This window comes from Tursiops truncatus, chromosome 10, assembly GCF_011762595.2.
Source record: "Tursiops truncatus isolate mTurTru1 chromosome 10, mTurTru1.mat.Y, whole genome shotgun sequence".
Lineage (NCBI taxonomy): Eukaryota > Metazoa > Chordata > Mammalia > Artiodactyla > Delphinidae > Tursiops > Tursiops truncatus.
This window is the reverse complement of record NC_047043.1, coordinates 102,376,878-102,396,348: the sequence shown is the minus strand read 5'-3', so window position 1 is coordinate 102,396,348 and position 19,471 is coordinate 102,376,878. Positions and strand designations below refer to the sequence as shown.

Sequence of the window (19,471 nt, the reverse complement as noted above, 5' to 3'; positions counted from 1 at the left end):
GAATTTACCAAACTTGCACCCATACAAGTCTGAGTAACCCTACGTCATGGGCTGCACTGTGCCCCTTCCCCAAATTCATGTTGCAGCCCTAACCCCCAGAACCTCAGAATGTGACTGTATTTGGAGATGGGGCCTTTGCAGAGGTGATTAAGGTAAAACAAGGCCATTAGGGTGGCCTAAACCCAGTCTGACGTGCATCCTTATATAAGAAGAGGTTTTTGGGGACACACACAACAAAAACTGAGGGGTGATCACGTGAGGACACACGGAGAAGCCGGCCGTCTACACGCCCAGGAGACAGGCCTCAGAGGAGACCAGTCTACTCACACTTCGATCTCAGGGGTCTGGTCTCCAGAGGCGAGACAAACCCCACCTAGTGGCACTTTGTTATGGCAGCCCTAGCAGACTAAGGAACGCTATACTCACTACAGAAACTGAATCCACGATGTATAAACTTCCCATAAATTAACTCCAGACCCACGTGACTTCATTGGTAGAGTCTATGGAACACTTAAGAAATAACACTAAGGACTTCCCTGGTGGCGCAGTGGTTGAGAAGCCGCCTGCCAATGCAGGGGACACGGGTTTGAGCCCTGCTTCAGGAAGATCCCACGTGCCGCAGGGCAACTGAGCCCGTGCACCACAACTACTGAACCTGAGCTCTAGAGTCCACGAGCCACAACTACTGAGCCCACGTGACACAACTACTGAAGCCCGCACGCCTAGAGCCCGTGCTCCGCAACAAGAGAAGTCACTGCAATGAGAAGCCCGCACACCGCAATGAAGAGTAGCCCCCACTCGCTGCAACTAGAGAAAGTCCACGTGCAGCAACGAAGACCCAATGCAGCCAAAAATAAATAAAATAAATCAATAATTTTTTTTAAAAAAAGAAATAACATTAATGATACACAAACTCTCCGGGACACAGAAGAGGGACCACGTCCCAAGTCCTTTGTAGAAGGCCGGCACAATCATCTGACACAGGATCAAACAAGGGCAGGAAAATAAAAGAAAATTAGAAGCCAACACTCCTCAGGAACATAAATGCAAAATCCTTAACAGATGCCAGCAAGTAAAATAGAGCAACATAAAAACAGTGGGCTTTGTCCCAAAAATCAATCAGTGTAATTCCCCATATTAACAGAATAAAGGAGAAAACAACGTAGTCATCCCAATAGATGTGGGGACAGCATTTGACAAAACTGAACACCCGTCGAGGATTTTAATAAAATCCTCAGCACACTCAGAATAAAAGAACACTTCCCCAGCCTGATAAAAGGCATCTGCAAAAACCCGAGAGCTCACATCCCAGCTGTGATGAAAGACGGCCTCACTGCTGAGATGCGGGACGCTCACAATTTCCATTCAACACTGTCGTGGATGTCTTAATCAGTGTAACAAGGCAAGAAAAAGAAATAAAAGCACACAGATTGGAAAGAAGAAACAAAACTGGTGTTTTATGCAGAACAAATCCTAAGGAGGTCAATATACAAAAATCATTTGTATTTCTATGTACTACGCACTAACCACTGAAAATTTAAAGTTTAAAATACCATTTACAACAGCTTAAAAATATGAAATACTTAGAGATAAATTTGACAAAATACATGAAAGACCTCTAGAGCAAAATGACAAAAAGCTGCTGAGAGAAACTAAAGAACTCGCAAATAAATGGAAAGATGTATGAGGTTCGTGTACTGGAAAAATCAATGTCGTTAAGATGTCAGTTCTCCCAAATTCATCTACATAAGCAATACAATCTCAATCAAAATCCCAGCAGGACTTTTTTTTTTTTTTTTTAACAAATTGGAAACATGGATGGACCTAGAGATTTTCATACTAAGTGAAGTAAGTCAAAGACAAGTATCATATGATATCATTTATATGTGGAATCTAAAAAAAGATACAAACAAACTTACTCACAAAACAGAAGCAGACTCACAGACAGAGAAAACAAACTTATGGTTACCAAAGGGGAAAAGGTGGGGAGGGATAAATTAGGAGTTTGGGATTAACAGGTACACACTACTATGTATAAAGTAGATAATCAACAAGGACCTACTGTATAGCACAGGGAACTGTATTCAGTATATTGTATTACCTATAATTGGAAAAACATCTGAAAAAGAACATACACACACACACACACACACACACACACACACACACACATATATCTGAATCACTTTGCTGTACACCTGAAACTAACACAACATTGTAAATCAGTTATACTTCAATAAAAAAATTTCATATGGAAAGGCCCTATGCAAAGTTAGAGAGCCTACCCTCCCTGGTCTAATACTTACTATAAAGCTTCAATGACCAAAACCGGTCAGAGAGGACAGAAACAGACCCACAGTTAAACATCACATGATCACAAAGGCACCAAAGCAATTCAGTGGACAAAGAGAAGTCTTTTCACAGATGGCTCTGGGTATCAACATGGAAGAAAAAGAACCTCAATTCCTACCTCACACTGTAAACAAAAATTGGTTCAAGATGAATTACAGGCTTAAACATAAAAGATAAAGCTATAAAGCTTCAGGAAGAAAATGTAGAATACCTTCACAACCTCTGGGTAGAGCACGCAGAGAACTTTAATCATAAAACAAAAATCTGATGAACTGAACTTCAGCAAAAATTTAAAACTATTGCTCATCAGAAGATGCCATAAAAAACTAAATGGACAACTAGATGGGAAGAAATATTCACACACACACATCTGAAAAAGGAATGTACCCACAACACACACAGAACTCCTGCAACTCCAAATAAAATTCAATAACCCAACCAAAAATGCGCCAAAGACTCAAACAGACACTTGACAAGGGAAAATATTTAAATGGCCAGAAAACACATGAGAAGTTGCCAAACATCACTGTAGTCACTAGGAAGATGCAAGTTAAACCTATAACAAGATTCCACTACACACGCACTGGAGCGGCTTAAACAAAAAAGTCGACAACCCCAAATGTTGGTGAGGCTACAGGACAACCACAACTCATGCATCCTTGGTGGGAATATAGATTGAGACAATCATTTGGAAGCTGTCTGGCAGTTTCCCCAAAAGTCAAACACAGGAAGTCCCCAGTGACCAAGCAATTTCACTGCTAGGTATTTACCCACAAGAAAGGAAAGCGTGTGTCCACAGAAGGCCTCACGCAAGAACCTTCACAGAGTTTTCGTCACAAGAACCCCGCTGCAAACAGCCTGGCATCCCTCCACAGGAAAGTGACCTGTGGTACATTCAGACAGTTCATACGGTGAAAAGAGCCAGCCACTGATACACGCCACACGGATGGATCCCGAGCCAGGCCCCGAGGAGCACGCACCACACGGCTCCACGTCGTGACATCGAAATAGGAACAGCTGGTCTCTGGTGACAGAACCAGATCAGGGTTGCTGGGGTAAGGTACTGGGAAGGGGCGCAAGACAGCTCTCCGACTCCACAGAAATGCTCTGTGATTCTCAAAGGGGTGTGCATTACAGAAACGTGTACACTTGTCAAAGCCAGTTGAACTGTGTATATCACTACATGTAAATGATACATCATTACAAAAATAAACAATTCACAATTTTAGATATTTTGCACAACTTTATACCAATACATTTGATAACTTAGATGAAACAGACTAATTCTGAGAAAATATAACAAATCAAAAGTTGATATAGAAAAAAGTAGAAAGCTTTAAAAGGTCCACTGACTGTTAAAGAAAATTGAATATATCTTCACTGAACATTCTAGGCCCTGGTGGTTGCATCAGTGAATTCTATCAAACATACAAAGAACTAATTCTAATATTACTAAATGCTTCCAGAGAACAGAAAAAGAAGGAACATATTCCAAACTTCTTTCATGAGCTAGAATAACTTTGATACCAAAATCTGAAAAGTTCAGTACATGAAAGGAAAATTATAAGCCAATACAATTCTTGAATATAGATGCAAAAATTCTAAATAACCAAATCCAACAATATATAAAAAGGACCATTACCAAGTTGGGTTTATCAGGAATACAAAGTTGACTGAACATTAGAAAACCAATGTAATTCAACACACTAACAGATTAAAGAAAAAAAAATCATTAACAGCTACAAAAGAAACAACCTTACCGCTAAATATCCACTCCTGACTTTTAAAACAAACAAACAAACAAAACCCAAATAACAAATGAAACCACTGAGCAAATGAGAAATAGAAAATGATTTCTTTAGCGTGATTAAGAATATCTACCCAAACCCTATGGAACACCTTACTCTATAACCATGAAACAGTGAAAGCCTTCCTTCCGACCCTGAGAACAGACAGGAGCACCTGGCTCTGCATTTCTTGTTAACACTGCACTGGAGGCCATGGCTGGTGCCCTTGTGCAAGAAAAAGGAGGAAAGGGAAACAGTCGAAAGGAGGAAGCAAAACCCTTGATATGAACATGTACAAAGAAGACCCCACATAATCTGAGGATACATGACCAAATATGACTTTAGCAAGCTTCCTGAATACTAACTCAAATCACACAAATCAGCAGCATTTCTATATATCAGCAACAAACAGTGAAAGACAATGACTTTTTTTTCATAAAACATCATTTGTAACTATACAGAAATATGTAAGTACCTAGCAATAAATCTAACAGAAGACCTTCTTGATGTCTACAGAGAAATGTACTAATTTGCTGGGAACTATGACAGATGGCTTAAGTCAAAGGACAGATATACCATGTTCATGGACTGGGAGAATGGACACTGCAAAGAAGTCCAGTGTTTCCCACTGGTTACGCATCCACCGCAATCCTAATCGAAATCTGAACAGAGGCTGATTTTTACTTTTGTTTTTGTTTTACATATTTTTGGCTTTGGTGAGCCTCTCCACGTTATGTATTTTTAATTGAAAAGAATCATGTTATAAGAGTGTGTGAAACATAAGTGTACAGTTTATGTTAAAGGTATAAACTACAGTTTACAAAAGAAATGGTCTCTAAACAGCATCGGTTTAAATTAGAATCGTCGCCACCCAAAGTCCAGGGACTAGTCACGCTGTCTGGAGATTTTACATTGTTCGTTTTTGAAAATATCTTTATTGTTGTTTGGATTATAAAGTATATTCAATGTTTATTGCAAAAATATTCAAATGCAGAAATGTGTAAGACATCTAATTCCCCAGAAGTAAGCACCAAAAGCAGGTATACCTGCTGCCAGACTTTGTTCTCTGCATAGTCACACACACACGTCTATTACCATCGTACGCTTCCTGTACCACTGAAAACTATCAAATGTCAGCAGCACGACCACCTTCCATATGTATCAGACTCTCACGAAGAATCAAGAAAAGAGTTGATGCTGGCATAATTTTCCCCTAAGTTTCATCTGCACTAACTTATGAGCGTGTTCATCCACCCACTGCTCACATGACAGAAGCTCACCGTGTTGTAAAGGCCCTCAATCATCTCTGTCCCTTCCGTAGATTTAGCCACGACCTTCAGCTTCCCGGGTGACCCCCTCTCCAACTGCTGAACCTGGTGGGGAGGAACAGTGCAAGGATTATCTCTACAGGTGACAGAAAATAGGTGGACCACAGGGTGCGTGTGTGTTTAGGTGTCTGGACAGAGAAAAGAGGGCCGTCCCAAGGGACAACGTGGAGGGAGAGATAAGTTGCTGGGTTAGTTGGAGACAACAGAAGGGGAGCCACGGAGGGATGCTTTCCAGGCACTGGCTTAACAAATGGCGTGTTCCAGGGGACCACTTCCCGAGCACTGAGACAGGCCGGAAACACAGCAGGGAGTACATTCGGTGGGGAAATCAAGAGCTTTATTTCGTCTTGTTAAATTTAAAATGCTTGAGAGGAATTCAAGTGGAGACGCCCAGCAGGCGGCTGCATAAATGGGTGCGGAGCTGGGGAGGATGCCTGAACAGAGGCCTCAGCACTGAGACGGGACGTGCGGCCGGGGAGGGACGGTGAGGGGGAAGGGGAGGAGGGGGAGGGGGAGGGGGCGGCCGGGCGCCGAGACCGGGGTGGGAGCACCATCTTCAGGGTCCCTGGCGAGCAGAGTTAACGAGGGCAACAGGAAAGCGCGGGAGCGGGGAGGGCGAGGCGACAGCGAAGGCTGCCAGGTGCTGGGAACTCACCTCCACGGGCACGAACTTGCGCAGGAATCGGACGCCGATCTGCTGCATGGAGGAAGCCACCTTCTCGGCCATCTCCTGGTCGAAGCCCCGCAGGAGCTGCGAGCGCACCATGACCGTGACCTCCAGGCCCAGGCCGGCCAGGAAGCCCGCGCACTCCAGCGCCACGGAGGATGCGCCCACCACCAGGGTCGCGCCCGGGCAGTAGGGCAGAGAGAAGAGGTCATCGCTGCGAAGAGAGAAGGGGTTTCCGGGCGGGATGGTACCATGCGGGGCCGGAACGAACAGGCGCTGAAGGGGACAGACGGCCTGTGGAATGCGCGTCCACTGTGGACGGGGATGTCCAGCCCAGTGTCTCAAAATCAAACTAGTGGGTCACAGGCCAAGATTTTGTAAATAATAAAATGGAATAGAGGATATCAGACCACATTCTATGTAATACGAAGAAACACGGCTTTGTCTGGAGTGTGTGTTGTGTGTTCACCGGAGCAACCACGCAGTGGAAAACGTATTTGTTAAAGTGCACCTGCTCAAAAAAGTTTGAAGTTCATTGTCCAGCTTTGTATGTCAAGGTCGTACGTCCTGCTACAACCGCCCGGTGAGAATGCCTATTACATGCCAGTATCAGGACAGCTGTGCTTCTCCCGGCCACCTGCTTCATTACTGCTATACAGACATGAAACCCTAAAGCAGTGAAGCATCACTGCGTCCCTGTGAGCTCTGGAGATTGTAGAGCCAGGTCCCAGACCCGTTCCCAGAGCACCCACCAGGAGACCTGCAGCACACCTGTGTGCGCCTGTGACCTTAGCATTTGCCGAGCCTACGCTCTCTGCTCCATTATGTTAACTGCCTAGCTTTGCATTGTATGTACTTTGATGTGTCATTAGTTCAAATCTTTTGTGAAATAAGACAGGGAGTAAATACACTGGAGACACAGAACATACTCTTTACAGCTTACGGTCGGATGGCCTAGTTAACCTTACCTAGTGATACAGTATTCTTTATCTCCTTGGATTCCCAAATAGCGCGGCCTTTCCCCTGTCGCTATGACAAATTTTGCTGCAGTATAATACGTTTCCTGTCCTTTTCCATCGGTTGCCTTGAAAAGAGCAAAGCAAACTTCACTTTTCATCAAATACCAGAGAATATCAGACACCCGGGACGCAGTAGTTACTACGGAGGTTCCTGTCAGCGGGAACACACATGCAAAGATGGTAACGCACTGTGATAACCTCCTGCACAGAAAACAGGCGTGTTCACAGCCCGGGCACTACGGCCGCGGTGCGGGGCAGTGGGGGACTGGAAGGCCAGGCAGGGCTGCCGCGCGGGTGACTGGAGAGAGGACAGAGCGTGGCCAAGTGCGCAGGCCGCAGAGCAGCTGGCATCTGGGGAGCAGCCAGTGCCGGGAAGGAACAAGGAAAGAGGGCGCCCACTCTGAAGACCTTGTGCGCCGTCCCGAAATCCAGGCTCTGCGGAATCCACAAAGCTGTTCATTGTTTGTTTATTTTCAATTACACAAGCAAATCGTAAATCCATTTTCATTAGAAAACGAAAAAACAGTGGGATGGAGGGAGGGCAGCCTGGAGGAGGGTCCTGAACAGAACAGCCAGGCTGCGGCGGGGAAAAGGCAGGCAGGTGACGGCCTGAGAAACAAGCCCCCCGACTGGAGCTCCCGCCCCAGCCTCCTGTGGCCACGTGAGGTTCTCAGCTCCCAACACACCACTGACACCTTTCTAGAGACAACAGGTGACCACAAAGGGACCTCAAGTCCTGCCCAGGCCATCGAGTACTGTGCCACCAAAGTAGAGGGCAGAGGGGGAGCAGGTGTTGAGGATGGTACCGGACCAGCTCTCATTCTCCAGTTAAGTGTCTGTGATCATCGACAGTCTCATTCCCCTTAAGTACCGATCTTACAACACACAAGTATTACAAATATAAATGTATGAAATACGCTAATTCTGATGCCGCTTTTGCTAGTGCTTTCATGGATGATATGTACCGGGTTCTAGTTAGGATTTCATTTTAAAAAGGAATTGCACTCCTAAAATTCTGATCTGTTTAGAATTTTGAACTCTGAACTGTTTAAACATTTTCTCTTTCAAGATGGCAATGAAACCAAAAGGCAAATAAGTTAAAACTGAGAATTCTTTAAAAGGCAATGTCTCCACTTTAGTCAGACGTGGAATCAACGAACACTGGGGAAAGCACACGCGTGCACGGCTGTGCACACGCACACCAGCTGCAGCCCTCAACGTGCAACACGGGGTCTGGGTTCACGGCAGGCATGGCAGAAGCAAAGAAAGCAACGAACGGGACAAAACGCCCCAACAGACCTTGATTTTATGGTGTTCAACAAATTCCCCGTAGGAGTTGACGTAGGCCACCGCCTTCTCCCTCAGAGCCCGCCGGTAGCTCCAGTTCAGAGAGCCGACGTGCTTCTGAATGGCTTCGGTCATGGTCTCCCAGTTGTGCTTCACTGAGGAGAAATCACCGGGGGTGTGAAGGGGCTGCACTGTCACGGCTAAGTCACACGTACACATGAGCCATCCTATCTATTGCTTCAAGAGTCAAGAAGTGAACAGAAGATGACCAGCAACTGAAACCTTTTTGACGCCAGTCACGGCTTCTACTTCTTCCTCTTCTAAAATACAAAAGACGCGAAAAGCAGAGCTGTGAAGACAAGGAAAGCCCACGGAGGAAGGCAGGGGGCAGCCATCTCGTACCCAGGCCCCAAGGTCTCGAGGCACCGGGAGCGCCCCCAGGACAGGTGCGGCACCTCCCCGGCCACTCCCCCTGGGTCCCCGGCGGGGCTGTGACAGTGAATGCCCCGCGTTTAGATGACCGAGTTCACCCACTTCCCGTCGAAGCCAGGGTGGGGCTGACGGAATCAAGACTCCTCCTCACCCTGGACCTTCTAGGTGGGGTTTCTTTCCTGGATCCATCTCATCTGCCGATGCCGGTCCCCAAGGAGACAGCAGCCCAGGGCTCCCGTCAAGCTGCGGGAGGTCCCCAAAGGCAAACCCACCCATCGGGGGTTCACCCTCTGGTCACATCTGGACCTGGACCCCTCCAGCGCTCTCAAGGGCCCCGCCCACTGGAGAGCACAGGGAAGGGGCAGACGTCACAGTGTGCGGAGGCTCGGGCGGTGGCAGGGATTATGGCCCAGACCTCATGTCACCCTTCCTAGGACCTCAGTGGACAAGTCTCCTAAGGTCTTGCAGTCCCGATGGCCCTTCTGGTTACTATGTTCCCAGACCGCACGCCCGTGGTCCCGGGGGTTTCGGCCAGCAATGGTGGCCACGCCCACACAGCTCGCGTGCTGTGCGGCGAGCTGCTTCCCGCCCCGCGCCCTACCTCAAGGGCCGCCTCCGCCACCTCCACGGCTCAAGGCTCCTGAGTGCCCCTCAGGTTGATGCTGGAAACCTCAGCGCCAATTACGGGCACTAAGTCGCTCCCCTCCCCCCTCCCCTCTCCCTCCCCCAGCAGACTGTGCTGCTCCAGGGCAGGAGTGACAGTTTCCTCATCTCTGCATCCTCAGAGCCTCACCAATAGGTGCTTTGCAGATGTTTTTTTTTTGGCCACACCGCACGGCATGCGGGATCTAGTTCCCCAACCAGGGATCGAACCCGCATCCCCTGCAGTGGAAGTGCAGCGTCCTAACCACTGGACCACCAGGGAAGTCCCACCAATAGATTTTTATTGGTGAATTTGTTTTCCATTTTTCATTAACCAAAGACATACATAAACACTAATAAAAAAGCAAATGTCCTCACAGTAATGGATAAAATCCACACAATGCCCCTTGCTATTCTGTTTTCTTTATACTTGAAAGAAATCTGAAAATAGTGATTATTCCCTCTCACACTCTGCTAAGGGTTTGGAATGGCCGAGGCTGCAACAGCTCCCTCCCTAAGCACTACGGCCCACGAAAGCAGGTTTCAACTGACCACCTCTGAGTTCTCTGGGCCTGGCTGGCACACGGTGGGCTCGTCACAAGTGTTTATTAAACTAATTTAACACTGAAACACAGGGACTTCCCTGGCGGTCCAGTGGTTAGGACTCCACGCTTTCACTGCCGAGGGCCCACGTTCGATCCCTGGTCGGGGAACTAAGATCCCATCAGCTGCACAGCGCAGCCAGCAACGTAAACAGCACGGACCTCTAAGGAGCTCGTTCCTTCTCCTTTTCTCCCAACCACTCTCTTTACACGCCATCACCCACCTTGCTGAGCGCACTCCCACCATAAGACTAAACTACAGCAACGTAAACAGCACGGACTCCTAAGGAGCTCGCTCTTCCTTCTTTTCTCCCAACCGCTCTCTTTACACTCCATCACCCACCTTGCTGAGCGCACTCCCACCATAAGACTGAACTACAGCAACGTAAACAGCACGGACTCCTAAGGAGCTCGTTCCTTCTCCTTTCCTCCCAACCGCTCTCTTTACGCGCCATCACCCACCTTGCTGAGCGCACTCCCAGCCAAACCTCCTCGAGTCAGTCAGCGCCTGGCCCAAAAGGGCGGCCTGGTGCATCAACTGCTTCGGGATGCAGCCGACGTTCACACAAGTACCACCGAGACCTGAGAGAGAAAGTCACAGCTGTAACGTTGTGTGTGTGTGCGTGCGTGCAGAGTGGGTGTTATTAAAACGTGGAAATGACAAACTCGACGGTCATGGGGTCACCATCACGCCCCACAACAACACGAAAGGATTCACCAAACTTGTTGACCGAGGGTCCATGAAGGAGGCCCAGGGATGTGCAAAACATGGACGTGCACGTGAACCTGGGGACAGAGTCCAAAACTTCCACTTGAGTCTGACCCACAAAGTGGTCAGAACCGCGTCGGGTTAATTAGGCCCACACTGCACTGAGGCCAACACTGCAGCCTCCAGCCTTTGCTTCTGCGAACCTGAGTCCTCCTCGGAGCCAGCACAGGTCCACTGCCAGCTGCCAGGTAACATCTACTCTGGATCCTTCAACAACACGGGGCTAGAAACAGAAGAGCCCTCTGAGAGCACATCTCTCCTGGTGTCCAGGTTAAGCGGACTCTTTCTGGACAGGAGAGGGGACGGGGGCAGAGGAAGGAAGAAGAAAGACAAGCGTCCCAACCATACGAGCAAAGTTGAGGTGAACTACCTTTAATATATGAAATTCTAGGCTAAATTTTTTTGAGTAAACTTGAACTTTAAAAACCAACTTTCCCGGGGCTTCCCTGGTGGTGCAGTGGTTAAGAATCCGCCTGCCAATGCAGGAGACACAGCTTCGAGCCCTGGTCCGGGAAGATCCCACATGCCGCGGAGCAACTAAGCCCGTGCATCACAACTACTGAGCCTGCGCTCCAGAGCCCACGAGTCACAACTACTGAGCCCACGCGCCACACCTACTGAAGCCCAGGCGCCTAGAGCCCATGCTCCGCAACAAGAGAAGCCACCGCAACGAGAAGCCCGCGCACCACAACGAAGAGCAGCCCCCGCTCGCTGCAACTAGAGAAAGCCCGCGCGCGGCAATCAAGACCCAACACAGCCAAAAATAAAATCGATAAAATCAATAAAATCAATGAATTTATTTACAAAAACAAAAACAAAAACCAACTTTCCCACTTTGTCAGGGTTCTGGCAGGAAACAGGTGACACTCCAGCTGGGGAACTGAGGAGAGGGCAGAAATCATTACAGGGTGTGGCAGGAAGAGCAGTGGGTGCAAGGGGGGCCGCCACCAGCCCTGTGAAGGGGTAAGCGACGGGGCCAGTGCCACCACCCAAAGCTGGACCACGGGGGAGAACCAGCCTGCAGTGCCCAGCGGGCCTGGAGACCCCGCCGTATGCTTCCTCCTCTGCTCTTCCCGTTACCCCGATGGCCACGCCCCAGCAGAAGCCAGAGGGCATGCGGCCAATCCACCAGTTTGTGGGGAGCGCAGGGTACAGACAACGGGGATGGACCAAAGCACAGAGAGAAAACACCCAGCACAAAAGCTATGCCTTCTGTGCTACAGTGAAAAGAGCGTGGACAGGCAAGCACTCTTGTCTACAGCAAAGTCCCAGGCTGGGAGCTTGCTGTGCATTGCATTAAACGGACCTGGGATGACCACACACACTAAGTCAACTAACCATCCTGCAGCCACTGGGGTCCATGATAAAATCAATGCAGAAACACAGAAAAGCATCATGGCCAACGCAGGCGAGCACCACGGGGTGCACACACCACTGCGTGACCACAACTGTGTGAAAACACCCACGCGTGTGTACAAACATTATTCTGGCAGAAGCTTTGGAACACTGGGGTCATGGAATTGTTCCCTTTCGCACAGTCTTCCTTCATCATTTTCCTATTATTCTTCCAGTGTCTCCTCTTGTTAACAATGTGATTGGAGATTTAGTTTCCTCACCCCTGAAACAGGTGGGTTATACTCGAGACTGTTGTGAGGACTGAGGGAGACTGAGCCTACAGAGAACCACCACCGCACGATGGTGGGAAGAGCAGCTCACCCCACGATGTGCCCTGGGGCGACGGGACCACGAGGTCCAGCACCATGACTCTCCTCCCCAAAGCGGCAGCTTCCTATGAAAAAAGCCACAGATAGAGACCTTGTCATTTTCCTGACACTCCCCCGATTTCTCTCTCCCCTAAACGATGACGGTGTTTGTGATGAAACCCAGTTTTTCCCCTTCATTAAACCAGCTATTACAACAACAGAGTACACTGGAACATCATAAATGGCTTTTTTTTAAGTAGCAGAAGAAATGCTCATGGCAATCACCAGGAAAATCATCTTCAGGTGTCATTTTCTTCATACCTGAGCACACGAAAGGCCGCCAGAGCCACCACCGATGACAATGAGGTCGTAATCATACGCTGGATCTTCCTGAAGGAGCTTCTGTAATAAACCACTCTGATGTGCCTGAGGGTTAACCAAAGGAGAGAACACAGTGTGACTTGTTTTCAAACTATTTCTTTGTACCCTATGCTTAATCGGCATAAATTTCTTTTATAAAAATCTTGGAAACAGTTGACCTACAATCTTTGTAAGTCGGAACTGTCAGTCTACCTGGATGGCATTCAGCTGGGTCCAACTAGTTAGAACGGATGCCAAAGCACATCTGTTTTGTTGGTTATCACCCGATAGTGAGGCATGTGTCCAATGATGGGGAGGTCATGGCCTTACATCCATGTCAGACAAGGTCATTTTGTAAGCAGCTCTTCTGCCCTTTTCCGTTTGCTCGTCTCTGCTTTCCTCAGACCTTAGTTGTAAAACTGAGATCATAGGTAACATTTAAACTAGCCCCTGATTTCTGCCCTGCTGAATGCACGCAGTACCTCGCCTGACCTGTCGACTCCTTTCCTGGATTAAAAGGAGTAAGAATGAAGGATTAAGTAGGTAAGGAATGACTGACTCTCTATGCCCATCGTCCCCCTTAGCAAACCTGCAGGTGGACCACGTGGGCAAGACGGCACCCAAGGGAAGCTCAGGAGAAGCCGGCAGGTCTGCACACGATGGAGAGATGACGAAGAATCCGACCTCCTGTCTCAATGATTAACTGAGATTATTTCCCCTTTTTCCCTTTAAAAACGTTCATGGCCAAGCAGAATCTTCCAAGTTGGTTTTGGGACGTGGGTCCGCCTTCTCCCCAGACAGCTGGCTTTTCTGATTAAAGCAACTTTCCTTTCTACTAACACTTGCTTCTCGGTGTTGGCTTTCGAGTGGCGAGCAGGTAGAGCTGAGTTACAGAATAACTAAGTGCAGTTAAATAGCCAAGCACCGTTGTTCAAGGCCCTCTATGTTTTGTTCACCTGTGCTAGTCTTCACCTTGAGAACAATTCTCATGCATCGGCAGCAGGACATGCACTTTGAAGCTTTTCCTGGTTTCTCGTAAACTGACCTAAATCTCGCAACTTCCCATACAACACAAACAACTTGCTTTTCCTGGTCGGGAGGCTGACCCTGCAGCACATTCTCTTGTCCACTTGGCCCTCCTGGTGGTCAGAAGAAGCTTAGATGAGGTCAGAGGCTCCACATGTGACTAAACAATAGTTCTGTCTGCGTGAAGTCGGCTGCTCAGTCCCAACACACTGGCTTTTGAGCGGGCTCATCCTGGGAGCGCAGTGGAAGTGCCGCACGACCACAGACCCAGCAGATGCCTCGTGCACGGTCCCAAAGCCGGGTGGCCTCCTGCTTCCAGATGCCTCGTGCACGGTCCCAAAGCCGGGTGGCCTCCTGCTTCCTAGGGGCCCGTAGGGAAATCCACCTCAACAGCGGCTGTCCAAGGGAGACTCTTGCAGTCTCGAAGTAGAACTGACATCTCTACAGCCCCAGACCATGTTCTGACAGCATCTTCCCAGCTAGGACTGGCAAGATCAGCAACTCCAAAGGTGTTTAGAGGCTATAAACTATGGTACTTACCACCACGTGAGTTGGGTTATAGCTTCTAGGACACATAGAGCAGGCTGTTACTAGGTAACAATGCCAATCCCAGGTTAACATACAACGTAGACAATCTTTTCTCCCGACAAAAATATAATTCTTAATTGAAATCTAAATATAAGTATTTAATCAATCACTGATTATTACCATTTGCATACATACATAAAGGCTACAAGAGCAGAATTTTAATAAAAGCAAACAACTAATTAAAATACAGACCTTATTTAATAAATAACAATTTTGATCTGTCTCTACTTAACCGAATGATTCCTGTTCATTTCTGCATTCTAGGAATCAAACAAGCAAAGCTTTGCGAAGCTCGCAGGGTCAGCAGCCTTGGTAGGCGTTCTATGCACCCTGGACCAGAAGGTTAGTGTTGAGCTCATATCACTAAACCTTGAGGAGGGAAGAGGCCTCGTTTCTGTCCCATCAGGAGGAAGAGAGCAGCGCCGCTGACCTGTCTGTCCTGCAACCTCACTCAAAACCTCCTCCTTCTCAGCTTCTGAAGTTTGAATTCGTAGAAAAGCTAATTTCCATTAAAGCAGTCAAGATTATCTGATAACCATCCTACAGGCTTTTGATTTTACAAGCTCCAAAAGACACAAATGAATCGACTTCTAAAAACCATCTCCTCCCCCTTTTAAATATTTTTTTTTACGACAAAATTTGAACAAACAGCATTCCAGAACACACGATACTATCATTACCTGGAAAGTTCGGTCACATCCGCCCACGTGCACTTTATTCACAAAGATATTGGGCACGGTCCTCTGATTAGTGATCTCCGACAGCACCTCTTGAACACTGGCCCCATCATCTAAGGAATAAAAGATTAAATATGTAAAGCACTGCAAAGGTTCTAAGCCTCTGTGAGCTGAGCTGCAGTGTGAGGACACTCAGACACCCACGTTTGCATGCCCACAGAGGTCAGCACGCCATACAACTTCATAAATGATGACTCGACAGGGGAAAACACTCAGGTGTCCAGAAGGAGCCTTAAAGAATCAAGACCAGTCTACTGACTCCTTTTAAAATAAACACTTCTAGATTAGAATTTGATTTATGATCCCGTGAGTAGGCAGAGACGATAAGAATCCTCTCTAAAGAGCAAACGTAAAGCACAATCCGCCTTAACAGTGGTAACTCAGAACACATCTCCTGCAATTACATTTGGAAACTCTTTATGATCATATTCCCTGAAAGCAGAACTGGGCCGTAAGTACTCCAGGCGCCCCACTCGGGATACGCGTTAGAAAAGTTTCAGAGACTCTGGAACACTTCACTTGTTAAAGTGACCTGGCTAAAAGGAGGGTGAAGTCATGACGGCTCAGATCAGGGTTCTGTTCACCATGACATCTCCCACTCCTGCAAAACACATGCACGCGTAAAGTGCACAGATGACAGGAATTCAAAAGCATAAAGCTGATGCGTTGCCCCTCAGGGGTGATACACTCAGGAAACAGGGGCAGATTCACTTCATTTATCACAGCTTAATGTACTGTGCTAGAAAGTTGGCAGACACATCTGAGTTGCCTGAAGGACTTCCAGCTTACCGGCTTATACATCTTCCTTCTAGTCCCTCCCCCCCTCAAATGCAAAAAACATAAACAAAAAAAATCTACACAAATTATTTTCATATACAGGTTCATTCTCTGCGGGGTTGAACGTAGATGAAATCAGCTCATCTAACCGAAAGAGACAGGAGTAAGTGGAATTGAATGAGGCAAACGGAAAGAAGTCAATCTCGTTGACCTTTATTACAAACAACAATGTGTACTAATCATTCTACTTACCAACTTGATCAAGTTCCAAGATATTGCAGTCAACTCCCAGGGAAGAGAAGAGTTCTTTAACCTGCAACAAAAATGCACCTAAGGTTTACTCTCACGAAGATTAGACAGAGCTATGAAGTATGGGCATAGTGACAAGGGGTGTTCACAGCAGATGTTCTTCAGCGACATAAGCTCTGGTCTATGTTCTCCCCTCTCCTCTATGCATCTTCCCAGGAAAACCTCACCCCACCTCTTTCCTTCCTTTACAATCTGCATTCTCGATTTCCAAATCAGTAACTTTTGCCCAAATCCCCTTTCTGAACTCAGGACAAGCAATATTTCTCCACCTGGCTGACCACAGGCACCTCACGTGCAGCATGCCCCAAATAAAATCCATCTGTTCCCACATCACTGTTCCTCTTTGCGTTTTCTGTTGACAGTCATTAAGCCATTCAACAAACACTCAACCATCACACACCTACTATAGAGGTCACCCATTGTTCTACATACTCAAGATACAACAATGAGAAAGACACCATTCCTGCCCTCCAGCAGGGGAAACCGACAAAGAAATGGACAATTCCACCCTGTCACCATTCGTCAGTTGCTTGAACACAAAACCCTAGGTCCTTGCTACCCAAACGGGGCACCAGCAGCGCGGGCATCGCTAGGAGTCAGACATGCGGACGCAGGCCCTGGCTGCTGATCTGCGTTTTGAGAACTCTGCAGAGCGCAGACTGTGAGTCACTGCAGTGCTTCCCGGTCCTGCAGTGCCTCCCTCCCCTCACTAACTCCTCATCCACCAGTTAATTACTAAGTCTCGACAGTCCTCTACGTGGACCTAGGTCACCTTTCCAGTTCCCCACAGTGGCTGTCCTCAGCCAGTGATACCTACCACGGGGACTTCTCAGCTCTCTCCCAGGGGTTCTCTAAGCTGCAGCTGATGAGGTCAGCTTTCAGCAGGGCTCCAACCCTTCAACGCCCTCAGCCCTCAAGGTAAAGCCCAGGGGCTCCAATTCCAGGATGGAGGCGTGAGGAACCTGGCAGACCTGCTCCCTGGCAGACGTCCACAACTGGTGGAACTTGTTTAAAAAGAGCCATCTCGAAACTGAGGGCACACAGCAAATAAGGAAACATTTATTGAAGAAAATCTACTAGATGTCAGTAAGAGCGGGAGAGTCTGAGGCTGAGCCGTGACCTGCGCCTTCCCTCCTCTGCCCCCGTCAGCGCGATGGAAGCTCCACTTCAGGTGAACGTGGCCAAGGGAACGGGGCTGCCTGTTCCCTGAGATCCCAGCCACCAGAAGGGTCAGGCCACCACCATTTCCCAATCTCCCCACAGCTGTGAGTGGCAGAGGCTATATTCCGAGGGAGCGTGGCCAGCAACACGGGAAAAGCTCCCTTCCTTCAACCACCCCTACTAATAAATCCAAGTTTCTATCCCAGGCAAAAACGCCGGGGCCCTGATCCGCCTGGCCCCAGCCCACTGGTGGGGCGAGGCTCCAGGCTGGGAGAGGCCACTGCCTCACCAGAGCTGCTCATAAAGCAGGTTGTCCCTCCAAGACAAGGGGTCGCTGTCCCCACCCCAGCTCTGGAGCAAGGGCTCAGAGACTCTGCTCAGGGCAAGAGGTAACCACAAGATCAGAGAGCTCCGAAACTCTACCCAAAGGAACGGACTTCATTTGAAACACACTGTGGGGAAGTTCACGTCTAAAGGTGCAACTGAAACAATGGAGATTTCAGTGGTGAGCAGTTAAGGGTAGGCTGGTAGCTCCATCCTCTGTAGCCAGCTGGTTTACCAGAGAGCCAGGGAAGGACATATCGAACAACAACCCTCCTAGGGTCAGAACAAACTGCAAACTTGTCTCAAAAACAACAGCTGCAAAGGGGCCCAGATTTAATTAGATCAGCAAAGGGAACAATTTACACACCAGGGCATTGTCAAAAAACAGCAGAGCAACTAACCTGCAATTAGTGGAGCCTAACACCTGGCATGACACTGACAGGGTCAGAAAATATAACACAGACGCGCAGCGAGAGCCCTGCTAAACCCCTGTTATCCCAGGGTGGCTGCGTAGACCCAGGGCTGCACCTCTGAGGAGAATGGGAGGCTCCCTCTTCAGGTGGAAACAAACTTCCCCCAATAATCCAGCCACCGCACTACAAAGAAATAAACAAGCAAAAACAGCCACAGAGAAGGAGGGGTCCGGTATCTGGAGCTGCTATCATGCATTACCTAAAATGTCCTGGTTTCAACAAAAAACATTACCAGACATACAAAGAAACAGGAAAGTGGATCCACACGCAGGAAGAAAAGCAGCGAGAGAACCTGCCTGAGAGGTCCCAGATGGCATGATGAACCAGCAGAGCAGCCACTGTACCTACATTCAGGGAACCAGAGAAAAGCGTGCTGCAGGAGATATGAAGGAAGGCATGATGCTAATGTCTCATCCAGTAGAAAATATCAATAAGGAGACAGAAATCATATAAAGGAACCAACTGGAAGTTATGGGAAAGTACCATAACAAAAATCAAAATTGCACTATAGTATCTCAACACCAGACTTGAACTGGCAGAATTAGCAAAGCTGAGGACAGATCAGTGGAGATCATGCAGCCTCAAGCCACAGAGAGAAGAGATACAGAAAAAGGACAGAACCTTAGAGAAATACGGGACCGCATTAAGCACAGTGTATGCGTGGTGTGAGAACCAGTAAGAGACAGAAAGAAAAGGGCAGAAGAAACATTTGAAGAGAGACACAAAAACATCCCAAATTTGACGGAAAATTGCAATCTAAATCCAAGGAGCTAAACGATGTCAAAGTAAGATTAGCTCATGGGAGCTCTGGGGGCCGGCCAGAGACCTACAGCAACCAAGCGCTGCTCAGTGACGAGCGAGCCCCATTTAGATGGCAGAGAATTCCGTGGTGCTTTCCATCTCCCCAGTGCTGCTCCGCACAGTAAGATAACTCAACGGAGCTCTGGGAACCGGTCAGAGATCTACAGCAACCAAGGGATGCTCAGTGACGAGCGAGCCCCATTTAGATGGCAGAGAATTCTGTGGTGCTTTCCATCTCCCCAGTGCTGCTCCGCACAGTAGAGGGGAGCAGCAGCCTGGGCCCCCGTCGCTCTCACAACGTGGAGAGAGCAGAGAGGCCCTCGCCCC

The 19,471-nt window shown here is 48.1% G+C and overlaps 1 protein-coding gene across 1 annotated transcript in view; it reads right to left on the bottom strand.

The window, feature by feature from the left end:
• Nucleotides 1-19,471, bottom strand: part of TXNRD3 (thioredoxin reductase 3) — a 41,348-nt gene that overhangs the window by 11,985 nt on the left and 9,892 nt on the right. Inside the window, exons 3-11 of the mRNA XM_019947315.3 lie at nt 16,329-16,389; nt 15,243-15,352; nt 12,910-13,014; nt 12,602-12,674; nt 10,579-10,698; nt 8,453-8,595; nt 7,103-7,218; nt 6,123-6,348; nt 5,420-5,512 (exon numbers count right to left, since the gene is read on the bottom strand). Coding sequence (XP_019802874.2) covers nt 5,420-5,512; nt 6,123-6,348; nt 7,103-7,218; nt 8,453-8,595; nt 10,579-10,698; nt 12,602-12,674; nt 12,910-13,014; nt 15,243-15,352; nt 16,329-16,389 — 1,047 coding nt within the window. The remainder of the gene's footprint in view (nt 1-5,419; nt 5,513-6,122; nt 6,349-7,102; nt 7,219-8,452; nt 8,596-10,578; nt 10,699-12,601; nt 12,675-12,909; nt 13,015-15,242; nt 15,353-16,328; nt 16,390-19,471) is intronic.